This window comes from Sander lucioperca, chromosome 2 (assembly GCF_008315115.2).
Source record: "Sander lucioperca isolate FBNREF2018 chromosome 2, SLUC_FBN_1.2, whole genome shotgun sequence".
Taxonomy (NCBI): domain Eukaryota; kingdom Metazoa; phylum Chordata; class Actinopteri; order Perciformes; family Percidae; genus Sander; species Sander lucioperca.
The window spans coordinates 12760946-12781853 of NC_050174.1; the positions used below are offsets into that span (position 1 = coordinate 12760946).

Here is a 20908-nt window from a genome sequence, read left to right on the forward strand (position 1 = left end):
CTGGGATCTTTTATTCAAATTGTAGGCTAATTACCGTATCACTCTCAGCTGTGCTCTGTGTGGAATACATACTTATCATAATAAAAGGCAATTTGAATAGCCAAACAGACTTGGGTAAAAACAACATATCTGCACACTGCCCCACTCAGAAAATAATCATCAAATCACCTACTACCTGAAAAAAATATTTCACAACACAGAACATCTGATCATCAAGCAAATTTAATTAAATCTTAAACTCTTAGAACTGTTTCAAAGAACAAGTAGCCTCAATGACTTAGCTAAAAACTAAAAACACACCAAATAAACATGCACAACAAAATCTGAGACACCATTGCTTTAAAAAATAAAATAAAAAATTCGTAACTAATCTTAAACAGCTCAGTTTACAACATGAGCTCAAGTTTGAAGTAGGGTAGCAAAATATTAGTTTTGCATCTTTGGTTTAGTGTCATTCATTAAGTAAGAATTAATTAATCAGATCAAAGATCCTCCAAAGACCTCAAACCAGGGAAACTGAAAATCCAATACTCAGGTCATGTCTCATGATCATGATAATCAAGATTGTTATTTTTTTAAGACCAAGAAAAGAACAAGCAAGACCAAAGTTGAGAAATTACTTTTAGTCTGATACTAGGAGAAACTCCCAAATTTGGACCAAGACTGGGTTTTCAAAAGTACAGCCCTGCTGGATTAGGTTAAATGAAAAATAAAATATAATATAATAGCAGCTATTAAAATAATTTGATTTTTAAATACCAGTCATCCAAGTTTCCACAGTAGTACATCTCCACCCTAAGATGAACATAATAAATATGTAAGAATTTCATAATATTGGGGGCCTGGTTAGCTCACCTGGTAGAGTGTGCGCCCTGTGTACAGAGGCTCAGTCCTCGCCGCAGCTGCTGCATGTTCAATTCCGACCTGCGGACCTGCATGTCAGTCACCCTCTCTCTTCCCTTTCATGTCTAAGCTGCCCTAACAAAAAAAGGCCTAAAATGCTCCAAAACATGTTTGATATACTATATTCATCTGAATCAGCATTTATACAGAACTGAGGATCTAGGAAGAAAAAAAAACAACAACCCCACACCTACACACAAGAAACAAACTCTCAAACTATTTCACACACACACACACACACACACACACACACACACACACACACAAACATCTGCAGAATGCATGAACATACTTTTCCCTTCTGATTCATATATATATAATATTATATATTATATATTGTCTCCATGCAAAGACATCTCTTGGCAGGTTTCCCCACAAGAACCCTTGTTTAACACATCTCTGGATGTCACACACATTAAGTGATATTTGTCCAATGAGCAGTGAACTCTTAAAGCTTAAGTCACTTGAACATTTATAAAATAAAATAAATACTAATATTGACTCATACTGTATTTAGTGTTTTCAGTGAAAAACATATTGTGCACTCATAAACAGCACAGCTTTGCGTAAATGCCATGCTATAGGCTCAAGTAATTGGACCGTGATTATCTTCTTCTTGGTTGTGGGCTTGGTTAGAACGACTGGGCTTAAGATATGGCTGCAGCTGAGCTATCATGCTGTGGACACACCGAGCCTTTCTCTCCATGATATCCTCCAGCTTGATGACATATTCCCTAAATGCCTGTTAAGATAGGGAGACAGACAGTGAGGAAAGACAAAAGTGTGTATTCAATTTAAAATATAGTTTACATAAAGCAAGGCGCTAAAAAAAGTGGTTTGATTTATTCTGACCATATCAGGTTGTTGGCACAGAAGCATCCCCTCTTTACGACATAAAGCTTCCATCTCTTCAAGCTGCTCCCAATGGGCCTGGACAATACACCATCTTAAATTGGATTGGATTAGAAAAAAGATAGAAATGTTTTATTCAAACTAATAACCTCTAGGTTGTGATTTCAAAATACACAGCACATTTTATAAATCTGTTACCAAAGAGGTCTGTAAGATTTCTGTATGTCTGTAGGATTATCATTAACTAGATTTCAATATCACCTAAACACAGTTAGGTATTATCAATATTAGTTGTAGTAATACTAGCTGTGCCCCGTTATAATGCGCACTGGCCTGTGTAAACAAAATGGTGACATTACTGGTACTTACTGGCTATGATCCAAGTCTTTCAGCATAGACAGATGGATTATGGGTCTTATTTGCTGATTGCTGGTGCTCTCTTGAGTATTTGATTCTATAGGACCATTTGGTTGGAGTGAGATGTTTGAGTTGCTGAAATGGTTTAGATGTACTGTGTGACACTGCTTTTGCAATGTGTTTAACTGGCCCAAGACACTTTCTGACTGTGTTGATGAAATGGAAAAAGCAAGTTTGTTATGCATATTGTGTGCATATTCTGGTGGCATTTGGGTGGCACCATTTGTTGTTAGTTTGTGTGAGCTGGGTGAACCAGTGTTCCCACACTGATGGACAGAGGATGAGATGGACTGCTTGACAGAAGTCTGCACAGAAGCACATGCAGAGGGATTAAGTGGGGATCCAGGCGTTCTGCTGCCCAGGACTTTAATAGCTGGCGTAGTTTGGGGTTTCTGATTGTTCTCTTCGTCCTGGAGAGAGACCAGCATAACCTCAGCGATAGGAGGCTTCATCATACCTGGACAATATTAAAAAAAAAATAATCACAAACCAGTTCTTAAGCACTAGTTATTACACACACAAACACGCACAGAACTCACACTTACCTATTCCAAAATGGTATGTGGCACAGCACACGTCTTTTCTTCGCTCAGTGTGATTTGTAGCTTTTATGGTGTCAGGGGTGGGAGGGCAGTGGGTGTTTGCTTGTGGCAGCTCCAAAAGAGACAGGCGCAATTCTACGTCTTCGTCTGCTAAAACTTTCCCTGCCATCTCCGCACATGTGAGACACTCTTTTTCCATTTCCCTTCTGTCATCGTGTGCTCTTTCATTCTCAAGCGGACAGGGTGAGGTGTTGCTCTGTTCCCCTTTGAGGAACGAGGCTGTGGCGACCTGTTGGTCCACTTGAAGCAAGGAGATGCTGAGGGGGTCCATGATGTAGCTGAGAGAATCTGCAGTCTCTTCTTGAGGTAAAACAGACATTTTGGCTTTGACCTTTGGATGGTTGTGTATCATAGTGTAAGCTGGACTTTTAGATATGTTAAGGGGCTCAGCTGGTATTTTACATCCATTCTTTGTGATAGGAGTAGTGACAGGTAGTGTGGCCGATTGAGCATTTGACATTTCCGTTCTATTGGCATGAGCAGCAAACCAAGGTTGCTTCTCTCTACAGCTGCTTGATGGCACTCCCTGTTGAGCATTTTGCAATAGTAGAGGCAGGATGTTTGAAGTACATCTGGTATGTTTTAACTTAAGGGAAAGATCACTGAATTTATTAGGGGTTAGGAGTGCGTTCTGTCCACAGGCCGGGGAGAGGGGTCGTTCTGCTGCAGCTCGTTGATGGGATGACTCAACAGGAGGGTGGTTAAAGAGGCTGTTGCTGTCAATAGCGCTGTGGGTGGACAGTAAACCATAGCTGTCAGCTCCTTCTCGCTCCTCAGTACTCCACACCCCATCAGCTGGGACATCTGAGGCATCTAGTCCTTCCTTACCCACTTCTCTCCTCTCTTCTGAGTCACAGTTGTAAGACACTAAGGCCTCTACATCAGCTGGCACTGCACCTGTCATCCTGTCTGCCTGCTCTGTCTCTGTTGTTGCCACCCAAGCCCACCTCCTGTCTTCTCCTTCCTCCATCCCAGCTGGCCTCCACTCTTCCCTCCTTACTCTTCCCTGTCCTTCTCCTGTTGCCTTCAGTGACCTCTTTTCAGGTTTACCCCTGTCTTGTCCAAATCTTGCCTCTGTTCCCTCCCTAGATACCCTCCAATCTTCACCACAGCTATCTGAGTCACCACAACCAACTTCATCCTTATTTTTATTGCAGCTTGGAGAGGTTTCAGTTTGTAAGCAAATCTCTCCACTGTGGAAGAAAGACGACTGTCCTCTGTTACCATCTGTCCTAACCTCAACCCTGGCTCGGTACGCATCTAAAACCTCTTCCAAACCATGATACATAAGGGAAGAGTGTTGGAGAGAAGAACAGAAAGATGGAGAGACAGAAGAAGAGAGAGAGGCTTGATTAGAGGAAGACGTACATGTAGAGGGTGAGAAGAGATGGACAGATGAAGAAACTGATGAGGGCATAAACTGCTGCAGCTGCTGGTGATACTGTCTCAGATGCCTCTCCCTCTCCGTATCCCTATCATCAACCTTTTGTAATTCTCTTTCCCTTAGCCTTTCTACTTCACTGCATGTGACTCTACTGCTTTCCACTTGTCTTCTCTGTTCTATCCATCTTTTTTCCTCATTTCCTTCCCCTTTTAAAGTGCTTTGCTGGTTCTCTTTTTCTCTGTGGTAGAATCCAGATTCCCTCTGTACCTTCCACAAGTGAAGCTGCTCATCTGTTGTTTGTCCCAAGACCAGCCCTGTCACAGCGTTTCGGTCACTAACTGAGTGGCCTACACTGTCTGTTACTCCATACCTTTCTCTTCTTCTACCTTCCCTGCCATTTGCTCTCTCCCTCCTCTCCCTCTTATCACCCATTCCCAGCAAACCTCTGACTGGTGTAATGTGTTCAAGTCCAATCCCCTTTCTTGCTCTTGCACTTGTTTCCTCTCCCCGTCTGCTGTTTTTGGGTGTGGAGCAGAAAATTGCGCCCCCCATGGCCAATCTCGTGGAAGGCATGGTGGGGCCAAAATCCTCTCTTTGTCTTCCTAACTTTGGCTTTTTAGGGGGACTTTTCCCTCGGGTGCCAACATTGTTGCCTCTGCCGCTGCTGCTGCTCCTGCTGCTGTTGTTGCTGCTGTTGCTGTTGGACAGGTTACGTTTGGGGGAGGGTATTGTCTTGCCCTTTCTTCCTCCTCTTAGTCCTCCCTGTCCCCTTAACTCTTTTACCCTATAAAAAAATCAAGATGTAATTTCTCAGATAGCAGTCACTAGTCATTGCCTCTACAGTCCCTAACACTACTTTAAAATAGAATAAAAAGGACTGGAAGGGATCAACACTGGGAGCAAGATGAAAAAAGAAAACTTTGTATTTAAAGTCACTATGCTATTTAAGTTTCCCCAAGACACAATTTGAAGTAGGATAAATTAAAACCATTAGGACTTTAATATATATATATATATATATATATATATATATATATATATATATATATATATATATATATATATATATATATATATATATATATATATATTTTAATTCCCTTATCCTAATATCCCATATGACATATTCCACACTTATTGTAAACACACACTTACCGGTCGGCGTATCTCAGTGTATTTAGTGTGTGTTCAGTTGCAAAGTGACCAGGTGAAATGTTGGCAATCATGCATGTCATTGAGTCACCAACAAATGAGTCTTTCAAAACCTAGAAAGGGAACAATGATATTTATACACACTTGTATCACTAACACAACAGAACCACTGAAAATCAGCAAGTTTCAAAAGTCTTAGTACCTGGGTAAGTTTGCTTTGTCTGAAAGGTGTGTGCGACTGCTCTTGATCAAGTGACCGGATACATTCTTTAAGCTAAGAAAAAAAATAATTTACAAATGAGAAAATATGTCAAATCCCACCATACCTTCATAAATGTCTTTGACTTTATGTGTGATCTCTGAGTGTGCGTGCCTGTGCGTGTGTGTGTGTGTGTGTGTGTGTGTGTGTGTGTGTGTGTGTGTGTGTGTGTGTGTGTGTGTGTGTGTGTGTTTGTGTGCTTGCGTGTGTGTGTAGCTTACAGCTAACAGGCTCTGGTTGATCTCAGCTCCCTCCATGCGACTCTGCCTGTCTGGTTCTTTGGTATCTGATGCCCTCTCACTTCCTGCCAGGTCCACAAACCACATTCTACAGACACACACACACACACACACACACACACACCTTTCTTAGTTCAGCCATTTCACACCAATACTACTGGCCTTATTTGATATACTATGTTATTACCCTAGTAGTGCTTTAAGGAGAAAGTGAAAGAGAAAAAAGTGTGTGCACTCTTATAAGCCTACAATATAATAAAACACATGTTGCCACTCACCTTCCAGCAATCTGCTGGTTTGTATCTCTTAGCTGAATCTGAAGCAAGGCATGGGAACGAGAGGAGAGTGAATTCACTCCACTCATCCCTTGTGTGCGCTCCTCTGCACCCTGTGAAATCACCTTTGTAAGGGCAAGAAAGAATGCAGGAGGGAGACAAGGAAGAGATAAATTGAGATCTCAAAAGAGGTTCAAAGAGATTGTAGTAGTCACTACAAACAGGAAATCATAGAATTTTTTGTTTGTTTGTAATATTTCAAGGTACTCAAGAGTCTGCTGGTGCATCTGTAAGGATGTAAGCACGACCTGATGTGCTAGATAGATATTTACTGTTGCATTTCACTGAATACTTAAGCACCTAAAAGTACTATTGAGGTTTCTTGTGACAACAAAAATAGACTTATAGAAAGAAGCTAGATATTACAGGACATGTTTAATTCTATCATGGTACAAAGTCATATGGGGAAAAAAAATTGTAAAAAGTTTAAATGCAAATAAAAGTTAAAAGAATGGAGATTTTTCAGTTGTCTTCCGTGAATTTGGTAAGCAAGATTGCTCATAATTTAAACAGTCAACAATTATATTTTTCTTTTTTAAATGGTAGATCTTTGATTTTGAAAACATATTAATGGGTTGTAAAATTCGGTGTGCTAATCAGAACACCATGCAGGTCTTGACTAGTACACAGCATGGACATGAGGCAATTTTTAAAGAAAGGGGCAAACCTCCAACAGTGAGCTGACTGATTCCACTCTGACATCACGCAGCCCAACAATGTGAACCACCTTCTGTCCATCTTCCCTGGCAAACAACCTAATGGCATAAGAAAGAAAAGGAGATAGCTTAAGAGGGAGAAGAAATCAAGAAATAAGAAAATTAAGGTTTATCACAAGTCCAAGTATTAGGCAGTAGGTAGAGGTTCACTTTGATGATGATGTTACCAAAAAAATATTTTCTTTCATAATTATCTGTTTTTTTTTTACCATTTGCTATCTGGTCATCTTTTATCTTTTTTTCAAGAGCAACTCCAACTCAAAGATTCTTAAGCTCTTTATACACAACTATACACAACAAAACACACACACGCACGCACGCATGCACACACACACACACACACACACACACACACACACACACACACACACACACACACACACACACACATACACACACACATACACACACACACCTTTCTCTGTGGTCCAACAGGTCATACAGCTGACCACAGTAGATTTCAAAGAAACTGACATACACCAGTAAGGGTGAGCGCATGTGTGTGGAGGAGAGGTGAGCAAAAATGTCCCGGACTGCCAGTGCATACAACCCTGGTCTGACAGGAGAACCCAACATGGTGTGAGTCTTTCCTGCACCTGTCTGGCCATATGCAAAGCAGGTGGCCTTGCCTCTATGGACAAACACATAACAAACATGTAGATAGTTAGGGACCACAGATTCATAGAAACACAGAGGCAAAACTACCTACAAGCATGTACCTACAAGCCCCATGACTCATTTGGATTTTATGGCATTTGGATAGAAAGGATGGTAGGGTGACAACATACACACCTCCATAAATACCACTACATCAATGCTAACTTACCCATTGAGCATGTGCTGCACCAGAGGATATGCTGTTCTTCGATACACCTCTTCATTGGAGCTATCCTCCCCAAACACCTGGTCAAAGTAGAACCTGTGCTGCAGTGAAAAAAGAGCAAGGGGCAAGGCATTAAATAAACACACAGCATAATGATCAATGATCATCACAGTTTGATGATAATGTGTGTTTATTTGGAGACACTGCCATCTTTAGTTGTACCTACAGTATTGATACATGACAAAACATGAAAGTACTCAAAACATTAACTTGTCAATGTCTCCTCTCTGGACATAATATCTACCTGTAGTATGTACTGTGTGAGATCCACAGCCTCTTTGTTTTCATGGACAATCACACACTCTCCACCCGGAGTTGTCACAACATCTGACGCTCCTTCCCTGCACTCTGTGCGTGTCAGAGGTCTTTTCCTCACACACACACTGATCCGCTGCCCCGCTGGTCGCCTGCAACACACACACACACACACACACACACACACACACACACACACACACACAATCGAAATCAGGATGATCATGTGCAAAGGAAACAATGCTCATATGCAAACTTAATGCAAACGTTATAATTTAAAGAGACAAAATCACAAAAAGCATTATGCATGCACAGGAAACCTTGCTCAATGCAAGTGTTGTGGCAATTTCGATACTTTATATTACTTTCTGAATGTCTTTCATGTTCAATAAATGTATTTACTGTAACATACTGTAGCTGTCTGCATGTGCATGTGCAAGTAGGGAGTAACCAGTCAAAAAACACTACACACACACACACACACACACACACACACACACACACACACACACACACACACACATACAAACCACTGACACTCACTTTTTGTTTGGAGCAGGAGGGGAACTCAGTGGTAGTCCGTAGTTGTAGCCAGCTGTTCTCTTTGATTCATAAACAGGCGTTGGCTTAGCCTTGTGTTCAGTAGCCCCGTTACTATCTTTCTGCCCAACTGGTTTGCTGCTAAACCTATCTGATGCTGCTGTTGCAGGCCTGGGTTTTGGTTTGTGAAATGACACACATGTTGGTGATAATCTGATGTGAGAGTTGTACATGGCATTTCCTCCCATTGTGTTTGCTTCTGTGTGATGATCAGATTGATGACTATAGACATCCAGCCTGTGGTTGTTCTTTTCTTTGCAGGCACATACCACAACACTTTCAGTGTCAAGCTGCACAGGTATGGCTGATCCTTTGCCCTGGCCTGGCACATTCTTTCTATTATGACTTGTGTAGACATGAACAGTGCCTTTTGGTCGAGAAGATAGCTTCAGATGATGATCAATGGTTTCAGAACTGAAATCAAGCCGTCTGCGAACACATGATGGTTTGGAAAAACTTGTTGCATTTAGTTTACTCACAGCAGCACCCTTCTCATCCTCATCATCATATACATCTTCATCAGGATCTCCACAACCATCATAAGTAAAGCTACTGTCTGCTACAGTGTAGCCTACAGCATCACCACCATTAGAATCATCATCATTACTATCTTCATATTCAAGGTCAAGACTTTTGACCATTTGGACCAGGTGGAAGAGTCGAGTCCTGTCCTCCATAGAGTGGATTCCCAGGACGGCATAGTCCTCTATGGTCAGCGCTGAAAGGTGTGCTGCACGATGAACACCCACTGAGGTAAACCTGAAGGACAGGAAACAGAGGGACACAGATGGTCAGAGGAGGAGGGGACAGGGCAAGTGTAAGTTTGGATGTAATGTGAGTGAGCTTACCTGGCATAGTGACGCTGTAGCCCAACTGTCGTCAGACACTCATACAGGCTGAGTGACATTTCCTCCCCTTCCTTTCTTCTCCCTTTACTTTTTACTTCACTCCACCTACTCTTGGAGATGACATTTTAGTCTTTCCATCAGTTTGTCACACATAGCAAAGGTGTGCAAGAAATGACTGTACAGTTAGAGTAATTGTATGACAACAGGCTGAATATAAACAGGAAAATAATTCAAAACCACTACAAACTTAAATTGCCATTACACAAGCTACCTACTGCAGTCACACTGCTTTTTCCAAGACAGCGTGTCCTTGCTGTTTTCTCTCCCTCAGTGATTCCTGTCAGAGACTGATGGCCAATGGTCTAGTCGGTCACTGCGTCATTACTACCACCCTGCAAAGTTGTGGTGTCAAGCAAAGCACACGGCACTGGTATGATGTTGAAATTTGATACTTGGTCAGGATGGAGCCAGGGCAGCACAGTGCAGTCATTTTACACATGTCTGTATCGTAGCAAATATGATAAATATAGAAGACTGAGACATGCAACTGTTGCTTCTTTGACTTCTACAGTAGATTGGCTGGCAGCTGCAATAGTTCTGCCATATGGCACATGAGTGAGGCCCTCTTCATATGCATGCATAAGGTGAGAGTGCTGTTTATTACTGTGTTTATGAAACAGTATAGAATGTTTCAAATCATCCCCCTCCTAGAGGGCTATATTTCCTTCAGGCTGTGCCATAGTCCCTACAGTGAACATGTGTTGGGATTTGAGTGTCTATAACTGCAAATTGAATTAGGCTACATGAAGACAACCTGCAGTGCAGTTTAAATTATATTTATGGCCAGCTCATCCACAGAGCATAAAATAAAGGGGAAGTGGCTGTTGACTCTTGTCCATTGCAGGGATGGTCTGTTGTTGGAACAAACCAACAAAACAAAAAAATGAAATAAAATATATATTTTTTAAAAACACGCAACTTAAAATAAAGGAAAGTTGTTGTGTTTTTAAATTATTGCCAAATCAAGAGAAAACATCACACATTATACATTATAATGGGGTGCTTGTGCTTCGCAAAGTATTTTTATGTATGAAATGACTAACTGTAAAGCTGTAAGTTTCTCCAAACGGCAAGAATAAAAAGAAAACGTACCTGTATCACTCCAGACTTTTTAGCAACAAGGCAATAGGTGGACACGACATCTGAACGAGTAAACCGACCTGACGAAATGCATTAATTTTTCACAAAGTTGCCTGCTTACCTGCTTGAGTAGTATCACTATTTCCGTACACAAAGTAGGTCTCCATAGATACGAAAACGGGCGATTTCTTTTCCCGCTGTGGGTGAGCGCAACTCATGTCCAGGCCGGATTGGCATACCCATATTAGGGTACGAAATTGTATCTGATTTTAATGCAGAACTTCAAAAAGGACAGCCGGTTAAATTACGCTCAATTCATCATGAACGAGAGATAATCCCTCAGAGGGCTTAATGCCCACCAACAAACCTGCTAAGACAAAAGCCTTCTCAGACTAATCCATTAGGACATTTGCCCCACTGGCTTTACAACATAGCCTTCCCTATGGAGAGATGAGAAATGAACTACTGATTGAGAAGTAAAATGCTGGGTTAATTAATGATAAAACACATGGATTATTATTGTTATTGAATTATTTTGTAATATATATAAATAATATATTGTATAGAGTGAGCGTGCGGTTATAGACAACACCGCTGGCAATTTGGTTTGCCCCCTGAAAAATGACAAAGAAAAAAACGTCATTCATTATTAATTCAATTCATTATTACAATTGTATTTAAGATGTATTTACCCTCGTCCAAGTATCTGCAATTATTTACAGTAGGCTAACTGTATACATATGGCCTATATACAGGACTACCTCAACAGCGAATCCACACATGCATACTTTGTGTATACCTGGCAGTGGCACACCCTCTGCAATTTAGTTCTAATTTAAGTCATAAAGGGGAAGGACAACATGGACGTGGAATGTCGTTCCTCAGCCCCTGTTTCACTGGGGACAACATTGGACGTAACACACAACATTGGCTCTTCATCGAACTGGAAACCCTGACGAAGTTTGGTTTGCATTTTATAATTTTATAAATGTTCAAACAAACATAGCCAGTCTGTTTTATACAGATACTAGGATGTTCCTGTGTGTAAATTTAGCGAGATAAAGCCTCAAGTCCCGCCCAGAACATGAAGCCAAATTCATCAGCAAGTTGCCAGGCTACCAGACCCATCCCGACTGCCTTGGCAACTAACTACAGTATTTAGAGGTAGGACAGTTCAAAAACTTGTAGGAACTACTACATGAAAAGAAGAACTACTACTCCTCGTGAATGGCTAAGGGTGTGTTCTGTCTGTGATGATTTTATGCATTCTGTATTGTCCTTATAGTGAGTATGTGCAGAATTACGTGCTACTTTTTAAACATTGTGACTGGGGAGGAAGAGGAAGAGGGGATTGGATGCAGGTTACCAGTACTCAGATTCTAGTCAGAATGTGAACTTCCCATAGACAGTATATAAGAACTTCCCGACCTCGAATGTTGTGGGCGGGGCTAAATTCGGCTGGCATCCAGGCTAGGTTACCAGTGCATCCCTGAGGAAAACAGATTATTATGTGTTCCCCATATAATCTGAATTCCTGGACTAATCTGGACCAAGTGGCTACATGAAACAGATTCTCATTAGTTAGTTACAAAATGGGCAAGGTTTTTTGGTCTCTATCTTTTCTTCCCCTCTCTCTCTGTGGCACTGACAGCAGCTTGTCTTGCATTGCCAGGCCTATCTCTCTTTCTTTTTTTTTCTTCTTTTTTTTTTTATCTCAGTCACTCACTCGCATTGCTTCTGATAAATTAAGAGATGCATTTTTTTAATTACCACCATTCAAAAATCCTTGGGTGCAACCTAAGACAGCCAGTGTTGTGTTTTCCTCCTCTCATTATTTCTTTAAATATTAACGCAGCATCATCTGTTCCCCCATTTAAAAGTGGAGGAAATGAAAGAAGCAGATGTTTGAAACATCTGGAACACCATGCAGCAACATTTAATATATTCTATATACTACATATACTATTCTAATTATATATTGTATTAACAAATACTGTACTGCATGTTTTTATGTAAATGTGAAACCTACAAGAATCAGCTCCTTCTCTTGATTAATTTCCTGATGTAGATTCAACATAAAACCCCATCATGTGGTAATGAATAAGGTGGAGGAAAGGGCAGGACTGGGACTTGCTAGTGAATTAAAGTGAATGAAGTCTAATAAGTCTGCAATAAAACAACATTCATTATCTATCTATTTTGCTATTAATCATGTCCTCAAAACTGAAATGACTGTTAAACTATATTCTTATTCATACCAGGAAGTGATCAACATGTCTTCTGAGGAGGAGCATTCTCAGACTTCCTCTTCTTCTCCTCCCTCCTCCTCACGTCCCCCTGTCTCCCACTTCATTGGGAAGAAGGACGACATTGTCAAGGCCGGACGCATGACCACGATGGTGAATGGCTGCAGAGACATACTGGTCCTGTACCATCAGGGGCAGCTTCATGCAATGGACATGCGCTGCTACCGTAAGCTCTGTGTGTGTGGCTGTTGTGTGTGTTGACATAATGCATAAAGCCATAATTATAAGGCCTGTCTTCACCTATAGTTTTTTTTCCTGTTAAAACATTTAGAAAGATGTTGACATTTATCATCCTATTATTTGTTGAAGTGTGGAATTTACTTTCTGCAATGGCTATATCTGCTGAGGCCTATAATGACACTCATATTTCCACTTACAGATTCAGGTGGTGCATTACAATATGGAGACATTGAGGTAAGTTGCATATTCTTTGAATATTGTTGTGAAATAGCTGTTGAATGTTGTACATGTTGTTCATACATTGTTCATATTACATAACCATATTTATTCTGCTCTTATAACACTGCAATATATTTCTTGTCCTGAATATGCACCACCTGTCTATACTTGAATATCGCATTGCACTTTTCTACTTTTCTTTTGCACTTCTGGTTGGATGCAAACTGCATTTCGCTGTCTTTGTACTTGTACACTGCACAATGACAATAAAGTTGAATCTAATCTAATCTAATAAACTAATAACCTCTTTTTGTCAGTTCAGTGTAAAGGTCCTGTTCAAGCTTTCATATGTATAAAATATTTTTCTTGTTAAACTGCCACTATAGCTGCTACTGTCTTATCTCTCTAATCACCTTCATGCTCAGGAGCTTAATGGGCGGCTGTGTATTGTGTGTCCGTGGCACAAGTACAAGATCACACTCGCAGAAGGGGAAGGGCTTTACCAAGCTGTGGATGATCCTACAGCCAAACCCCTGAGAAAATACTGGCGCTCCAAGGGTGTCAGACAGAGGATTCACAATGTCACTGAGGTCAACGGGAATGTATACGTAACACTGAATGACTCAAACGAGGCCATCGAGTCAGATGTCTATCAGACTGAGAGATATAGGACTGGCTTACTCAAGGCACAGCCAAAACCCACGCCCAAGAAATAACCAGACATTTAAGGATTTCTTAGAGATGAATGATTATTCAACCCAAAATACATAAATGCTTTAAAGAGAATGTGGGTTGTTTTGTTGTGTTTCTTTGGAGAATCTGAATCAGTTTGCCCAAATAATAATAGTTATCAAAAAACGTGTGTTAGCCAATAAGCCTGTGCAATTTATATGAGTCAATCTAGGACAAAGAGGGAAATATCTGACAATAATTTATGAATCATTGTAGTAAGATGAATAGCCTACATTTAAACAGCAGTTGCAGGATGTGTATCATTTCAGTGTGGTTTTCTCTGCTTTAATTGGACATCCAGAGAAATGTTGAGTTTTGTTCTGTTTACATACACTGTTCAGTACTTTGCTCTTGCTCTGATTGACACGGCTTGCAAGATCAGGAAACAGGGCATTACTGAAGACATTGATAAAATCAGTAGGTATAATGTAGAAATGGCATTTACTGTATGAAAGTAATTGTTGTAATCATTGTAACACCTGGTTTTGCTGTTTTTTAACACTGAACTGGGATTGCTATAGAATATTGTGGTTTATAAGTATTAAATGTTGTATAAATATACGGTTTATTTTTGGTAGAAAAAACTATTACTGATTATTTTTATTTCCCAATGTTATGAGAAATGATATGGGGTATATTATTATGATGTCATTGTGTCATATGTCAATATATACACAGCTAAGTTCTTCTGAACACAATTCAACACAAGTCAAGATCAGAAGTGTATCTCTGTTGCCAGGGTCGTATGTTCCCCAGCTTAATATCCTCTTAATAGGAAACATCAAGACCTTTCAAAGGGTTTTATTTTCGCCTAGAACTTCTAGCCTACTGATGTTATACTCCTTGAAACCTAGGCTTTTAAATTTGCGGGCAAGATAGATCCTTTTTTCTTTAGACATTGATATCTTCACAGTGGCTGAATGGATTTTTACTATTCAAACTGCATTTTAAACGTCTATCTCCCTTAATTTGTTTGTGATTTGAACTGTGATAGTCCTTACCAATCTTTTACAATGTTAAAGGTCCCATGGCATGAATATTTCACTTTATGAGGTTTTTTAACATTAATATGAGTTCCCCCAGCCTGCCTATGGTCCCCCAGTGGCTAGAAATGGTGATAGGTGTAAACTGAGCCCTGGGTATCCTGCTCTGCCTTTGAGAAAATGAAAACTCAGATGGGCTGATCTGGAATCTGCTCCTTATGAGCTCATAAGGAGGAAGGTTACCTCCCCTTTCTCTGCTTTACCCGCCCAGAGAATTTGGCCCACCATGAGAAAGAGAGAGACGTCATGGCTTGCAAACAAGCAAAGTGGCAGTTGGTTAAGGCCAGACCCCCACCCTCCACCTTGCCCCCCCTCTCTCCTCCTCAATAGCATTTAAAGCTACAGACACAGAAATGACACATACTAAAGAAAGCTCATTGTGGGACTGGCTCTAGTGGCTGTAATTCTGCACCAAGGCTGAATTTCGGGAAAGAGACTTCAGATACAGTATTAGGGGACCACTAAGGCCTATATAAAAGCATCCAAAAAACAGCATGTCATAGGACCTTTAATTTATATCACGAAAATAGGACACTGAGAACATAGGAATGACTCTGTCAAGAACTATAGATGCTAATTACTTTTTACAACCAAAACATTAGATCAGCTTGTAAAATATGAAGCATTGTTATATATTAAACTACCCAACAGTATACAGTATAGTCAAAATGAGCTCCACCTCAACCAACTACAACAGTCGAATGCTACTTCCACATTATTGTATTAGTGATCAACAATCCAATAATATATACTATTACAATCACAGTGGTTGTTTGTCTGCATAACAAATACATTTACACATCTAGATTTTGCTGATCATACGTCAAAACTTTTGACGTATGACGTAAAAAGATTTTGAATGCAGGAAGATTTTTTACTTGTAATTTAGTATTTTTACATTGTTGTATTGCTACTTAAAGTGAAAACCCCTGGGGGTGTACCATGCATAGACTGTATATAAGTACCATGGCTTTGTATGAAGGTAAGGAGTTAGGCCACATCAAAACAGACGACGCTAGGCGGCAGCAGTGAACTGTGTTGTACCAATATTAAAAGTAGAAGAAGAAGAAGGTCGCAGCCTGGTGACGCACAAATACGCTTCAGTATGGCTGATACTAAACGATGCTGACTGTATTTTCATGAATGTCAGTTTTTACTAAACTATACATTGTCCGAATATCCAGACTTTAAAACGCTCTAAAGTTTGTAGATATTGTGTAAAGTTTCGGATCAAAGATGGAAGCTAACAGAAGATAAAGCTCCAGGAGAACAACAGTTAACGTTATCACTTTTTGGTCTCAAATATCTTGCCGTGATGGCATCAGGTATGTCTTGCTTAGCCTGATGCAGATAATAAACACAACAGATAATTTCACAGTTTGGTATGTGTTGTACATTCAACGTTTTAGAAAGGACCTTCTTCATTTAGCTGCAGTATGTTAAATTATTTCCAACATTTTTTTTCAGAGGATGAAATCAATCTGCTAGTCATCGTCGTGGATGTAAATCCGATTTGGTGGGGGCAGCAAGCTCAACGTGAGACAGAGGTAGTACTACTATGTCTGATATTATTCTTACTTATGAACAGTTCTCAGATTGTAGTTTCTAAATGTGGCTGAGGCTAAACAACACCTACTGTCCTCTTGTGTTCGTGCAGCTCACCCTGTCGAAGTGTCTGGATGCAGTCATGGTTTTGGGGAACGCCCACATTTCCATGGCCAGGACTAACAGGCTGGCTGTCATCGCTAGCCACTGTCAAGACAGGTAACTTTATAGAACAGTGGTGAAAAGTAACTAAGTACATTTACTGGAGTGGGAGGGAAATATTGTAGATGTTACTCCACTGCATGTATTTGAATAGCTATAGTTGCTAGTTAGTTTTCAGATTAAGAATTTACATAAAAACAGATGAAGAGCTAAAACACACTACTTTGGTTTGTTGTGGTCTCATGACCTCTTACAAAAAAACATTGTCTAGTTGTGGGCCCTTGTCACGTTTCAGATGTCATGAGTTGTTAGTTCCACCAGTCTTTGAACTTCTCACATGGTTTCATTTAAATAACAGTTTGAGGAAAAGGTTTTTTTTTCTCAGTATTTCACAAAAAAGAAAAGATTCAGGCCAAAGTACAAAAAAAATGAACACAGTTGTTTAGCATAACTTCATCTTTTCGTCTTTTTCTTCCCCATTAATCATCTCATGACCTCCCAGATTTATGTTGTGAGCCTTTGAAGGAAGCTCGACCATTAGGCTGGATACCCAAGGTCCAGTATTTAAAATGGTTAAAACTACCTCCCCATTAATCAGCTACAACGGTAAAATGCTGCTTACAAATGAATGCATCAGTATAAACAATTAAATATATATGATTATATATTGCCATAAGTAATTTCCCATTTTGGGATCAATAAAAAAATCTATCAAATCATATATCACTAACACAGCCATGTATATGCAGAAGCAGCACTTACTTATAATGGAGTATTTTTTACATCATTGTATAGATACTTTTACTTAGTAAGGATCTGACTACTTCTTCCATCACCGTCAGTTTCCAGTATTGAAGGGCCGACTGTCTTGATGAATGTAATGTTTTGCTCCTGTCTTTGCTTATATGCACAATCTCACCAACTTACTTTATTTCAGTCACTTCCTATATCCCAAAAAGAGCTGGAGAGCGGGGGACAGCGGTGGGGATGATGCATGCTCCAGTGGTGATGGAAAATATGAACTCCTGGCAGTCGCCAATAACCTTATTGCTGAAGAGATCAGGAATGTTATGTCGAAAGGTAAGTACAAGTCTGTTTTTGTGTGGGTAAAATTAACATAGAATATATACAGTCGATTTAAGTATATATGCTTTCTCAAAACAGATGGGTTACTGTCTTTGTAGTCTCGCATAGCCAGACCCATCTCCACAGCGCTGTGTCAGTGCTGGAGTATATTCTGGCTACGCCGCGTATCTAAATCTGACATGATTACCATCGGCCCCAAATCCCAAAAACACCCTCAACTTCAGTCTCTCCATCAACAACTCCACCCTGTCTCCATCCCTGCACATCCGTAACCTTGGAGTCATTTTCAACAGCAATCTCACATTTGAACATCATATCAGAATCCCTCTATGGTTAATCTGCAAAAGCCTTAAATAAACTTCAGTATATTCAAAACTCTGCTGCCCGTCTCCTCACCCGCTCCTGCGACCACATCACCAAATCAAAAAATCATCAAAATGTATTGTTATTATTATCATTCTGGGATAGGAGGGAAAAAACGTTTGTCAAATAAATCACAATTGTCCTGTGACGTACCTTAGATGCAGCGACGATGCCTTTGCGAGAGAGAGAGAGAGAGAGAGAGAGAGAGAGAGAGAGAGAGAGAGAGAGAGAGAACTGTCTTTGTCTGTGTGTTGTAGTCAAAGCTTTATTTTCAGGTGTTTAATGATGCTGTGCAGTGTGGGTGACTCCCTAAAATGTACAATGTGTCTTTGTGTGATTACAGCTGAAGTGAAGGGAAATTCAACTGATACTTTTTTGGCTGGATCCCTTGCCAAAGCTCTCTGCTGTATCCTTTCAATAATAACTATTTAGAGTTGTATCATGTATGACATGACTTGGACCTTTTTTTTTTTAATCAAGATCAAATAAGAAGGTAAAGCAACTAACACAAGAAAAAAATCACATTAATGAATGACTGCAAGTGTATATGTTGGTGTTTTGACTTTCTCTTTGCTGGTCAAGTTGAGAGAAATGTCTGCAGATTGTTTTTTTTTTTTTTTTTATTCATTCACAATACCACTTCAGATATTACAATAATACAGTTGGGGTACAGGATCAGTTGGGTAGAGTGAATGTGTCCCCCGAGGAAGCAAGAAAAGCTTATAGGTGGGGGCCCATATTTCATAAAAGTTTTTCATTATTTTCTTTTTGTTGACTGTGGCTGAGAGAGAGGCAGAGGTGTTTTCCTAACTGTCCTTAATCCTTTAATATTCAGATATTCACAGAGTCTCAAAAGATTTGGAAGGTAATTCAGTGTTTTTATTAATAAGCTTAATGATGCTCTTCAATGGGTTCTGTTTTTCCTTTCAATACTTGTTTTAATTAATGTCTTTTGTTTTTTAGCTGGACAGGAGATAAAATCAAGGATATTGGTAAGCTCTAAATGCTCTAATTTCATGAGTGCTTTTGTTTTATTCCGTGACTTGAACACAGCCTCTGTATTTTACTGGACAGGTGATAAAAGCAGCGGAGGACTGTGCCCTCCAGTACATGAACTTCATGAATGTAATTTTTGCTGCTCAGAAGCAGGTAAATTCATTGATCTTGCTTGTGTTTTCTGTCCTCTTTACTTCTTGAATAACTTGTATATTTATTCAAAATAATTTGTTTTGTATTTTAAAACAGAACATCCTGATAGATGCCTGTGTGTTGGACTCAGAGTCGGGTCTCCTTCAGCAGGTACGTCTTTACGGCTTAGGACATTGACAATACTGTAATTTAATACTACAACCTGTATCGTGATAGCAAGTACCATCCAAAAGCTGAACCTGAGAATAAGTTACTTTATTAATCCCACACTGGGGAAATTCCCTAAAAAATACAAAACTATGCAATGATATTTGATAGCTTGTAGAACAATTCAAGTAAAACAAACATCCATGTTAAGTTGCTCTCACACCACTTTGTTTATATTTTTTAGTATTATAACCATAAGGTGTGTGGTGTTGTGACTGTATTGGGCTGTCCTAACCTGTGTAAGTATATATACCAGGTTTTTACCTTTTTAGTTGTTTGTCTTGTAGGCTTGTGATATAACGGGAGGATTGTACCTCAAGATACCACAGAAAGTTGCCCTGGCACAGTACCTTTTGGTGAGAGTGCAATACAGATTTCCACATTTCTGAGAGTATCACCTATGTCGTATTCAGCTCATCTTTCTGTAGAGGGCTGCTTTGTGTTGATGATGGCGTTTTCTGAACAGTGGGTGTTCCTGTCTGACTCTGAGCAGCGTTCACAGCTGGTGCTGCCACCGCCTGCACATGTGGACTACAGAGCTGCATGTTTCTGCCATCGTAACCTCATTGAGATTGGTTACGTGTGCTCGGTTTGTCTATCAAGTAAGTCTGATTCCCAGTTAAAAAAAAACAAATGCATGACCACAATCTTTCTATTACTGGCCAAAGCTGCAGTGTTTTTACGGTGACGCTTTCTCCTGTCTTCTCTTTAAGTATTCTGCAACTTCAGCCCCATCTGCACAACTTGCGAGTGAGTCTTTAAAATATATTTTTATATATACTGTATATATAACCTTTTTCCTCTGAACACTATTGGTAAACATCTGAAATGTATCTTCATTTTGTCTGCATTATATTTTTCTTTTTAGGACTGCCTTCAAAATCCAACTACCACAGATGATTAAGCCCAAAAAGAAGAAACTCAAACAGCCTACATGATTATTGCTATGATTACACTAGTTAGTTTCATTTTTTGATATTAAGATTATGCTATTTTGCTTGCTATAAATTTTCACGAGTTTCAGGTTCATGCCAACCTGACAGTTTTTCTTTGTAGAAACAATTGTTTTCCAGTCAATAAGAATATATGCAAACATTAAACATATAAAACAAACTTAAACATTTGTATTTGACATTTGTTCACAAGTCTGAGTTTAGTTTGACTAATGTTCACATTACTAAACAATTGGCACACACCTTTTAGTTGTTCATGATGTTGGGTAAAGGTCATTCACTTAGCCTACTGTACATATAAATGGAGTAACTGCTTTTGAAAAAGAAACTTTGGGCATTTTTGTGATGTACATTTTTATATAATAAAACAAATAGCTA

General features: G+C 39.7%; 3 protein-coding genes across 12 annotated transcripts in view; 2 read left to right on the forward strand and 1 right to left on the reverse strand.

The window, feature by feature from the left end:
- LOC116056726 overlaps positions 1-10975 on the reverse strand; it is a 32375-nt gene extending 21400 nt beyond the window's left edge. The window contains exons 1-15 of one of the 5 annotated variants that reach the window (XR_004895258.1): positions 10598-10975; positions 9446-9550; positions 8541-9356; positions 7987-8149; positions 7686-7783; positions 7275-7490; positions 6811-6898; positions 6087-6208; positions 5791-5896; positions 5513-5584; positions 5314-5423; positions 2718-4942; positions 2125-2629; positions 1756-1849; positions 379-1645 (exon numbers count right to left, since the gene is read on the reverse strand). Coding sequence is in view for 1 of the 5 variants with exons in the window: in XM_031309043.2 (XP_031164903.2) it covers positions 1490-1645; positions 1756-1849; positions 2125-2629; positions 2718-4942; positions 5314-5423; positions 5513-5584; positions 5791-5896; positions 6087-6208; positions 6811-6898; positions 7275-7490; positions 7686-7783; positions 7987-8149; positions 8541-9356; positions 9446-9504 (4830 nt within the window). In the remaining 4 variants the exon portion in view is untranslated. Of the gene's footprint in view, positions 1-204; positions 1646-1755; positions 1850-2124; positions 2630-2717; positions 4943-5313; positions 5424-5512; positions 5585-5790; positions 5897-6086; positions 6209-6810; positions 6899-7274; positions 7491-7685; positions 7784-7986; positions 8150-8540; positions 9357-9445; positions 10357-10597 lie in introns of those variants that run through there. The other 4 variants (XR_004895255.1, XR_004895254.1, XM_031309043.2 and 1 more) reach the window with 4 other exon arrangements.
- Positions 10976-11313: 338 nt separating this feature from the next.
- On the forward strand, positions 11314-14076 carry LOC116056881 (Rieske domain-containing protein). 6 transcript variants are annotated; one of them, XM_035992647.1, is made up of 4 exons: positions 11314-11822; positions 12847-13057; positions 13271-13305; positions 13716-14076. In XM_035992647.1, exons 1-4 carry the CDS (start codon positions 11784-11786, stop codon positions 14004-14006), a joined length of 576 nt encoding a protein of 191 aa, XP_035848540.1. In that variant the 5' UTR covers positions 11314-11783; the 3' UTR covers positions 14007-14076. The 6 variants fall into 6 exon arrangements, with proteins under 6 accessions (XP_035848540.1, XP_035848550.1, XP_031165153.1 ...); XM_035992657.1 differs by having other exon boundaries at positions 11318-11550; XM_031309293.2 differs by having other exon boundaries at positions 11319-11749; positions 12851-13057.
- Positions 14077-16109: 2033 nt separating this feature from the next.
- Positions 16110-20581, forward strand: gtf2h3 (general transcription factor IIH, polypeptide 3). The gene is made up of 13 exons (XM_031309066.2): positions 16110-16390; positions 16533-16612; positions 16723-16829; positions 17710-17852; positions 18565-18627; positions 19057-19086; positions 19185-19213; positions 19296-19370; positions 19467-19520; positions 19865-19933; positions 20044-20179; positions 20291-20327; positions 20446-20581. The coding sequence occupies exons 1-13, from the start codon at positions 16381-16383 to the stop codon at positions 20513-20515; spliced, it is 903 nt and encodes a 300-aa protein (XP_031164926.1). The 5' UTR covers positions 16110-16380; the 3' UTR covers positions 20516-20581.
- Positions 20582-20908: the final 327 nt, after the last annotated feature.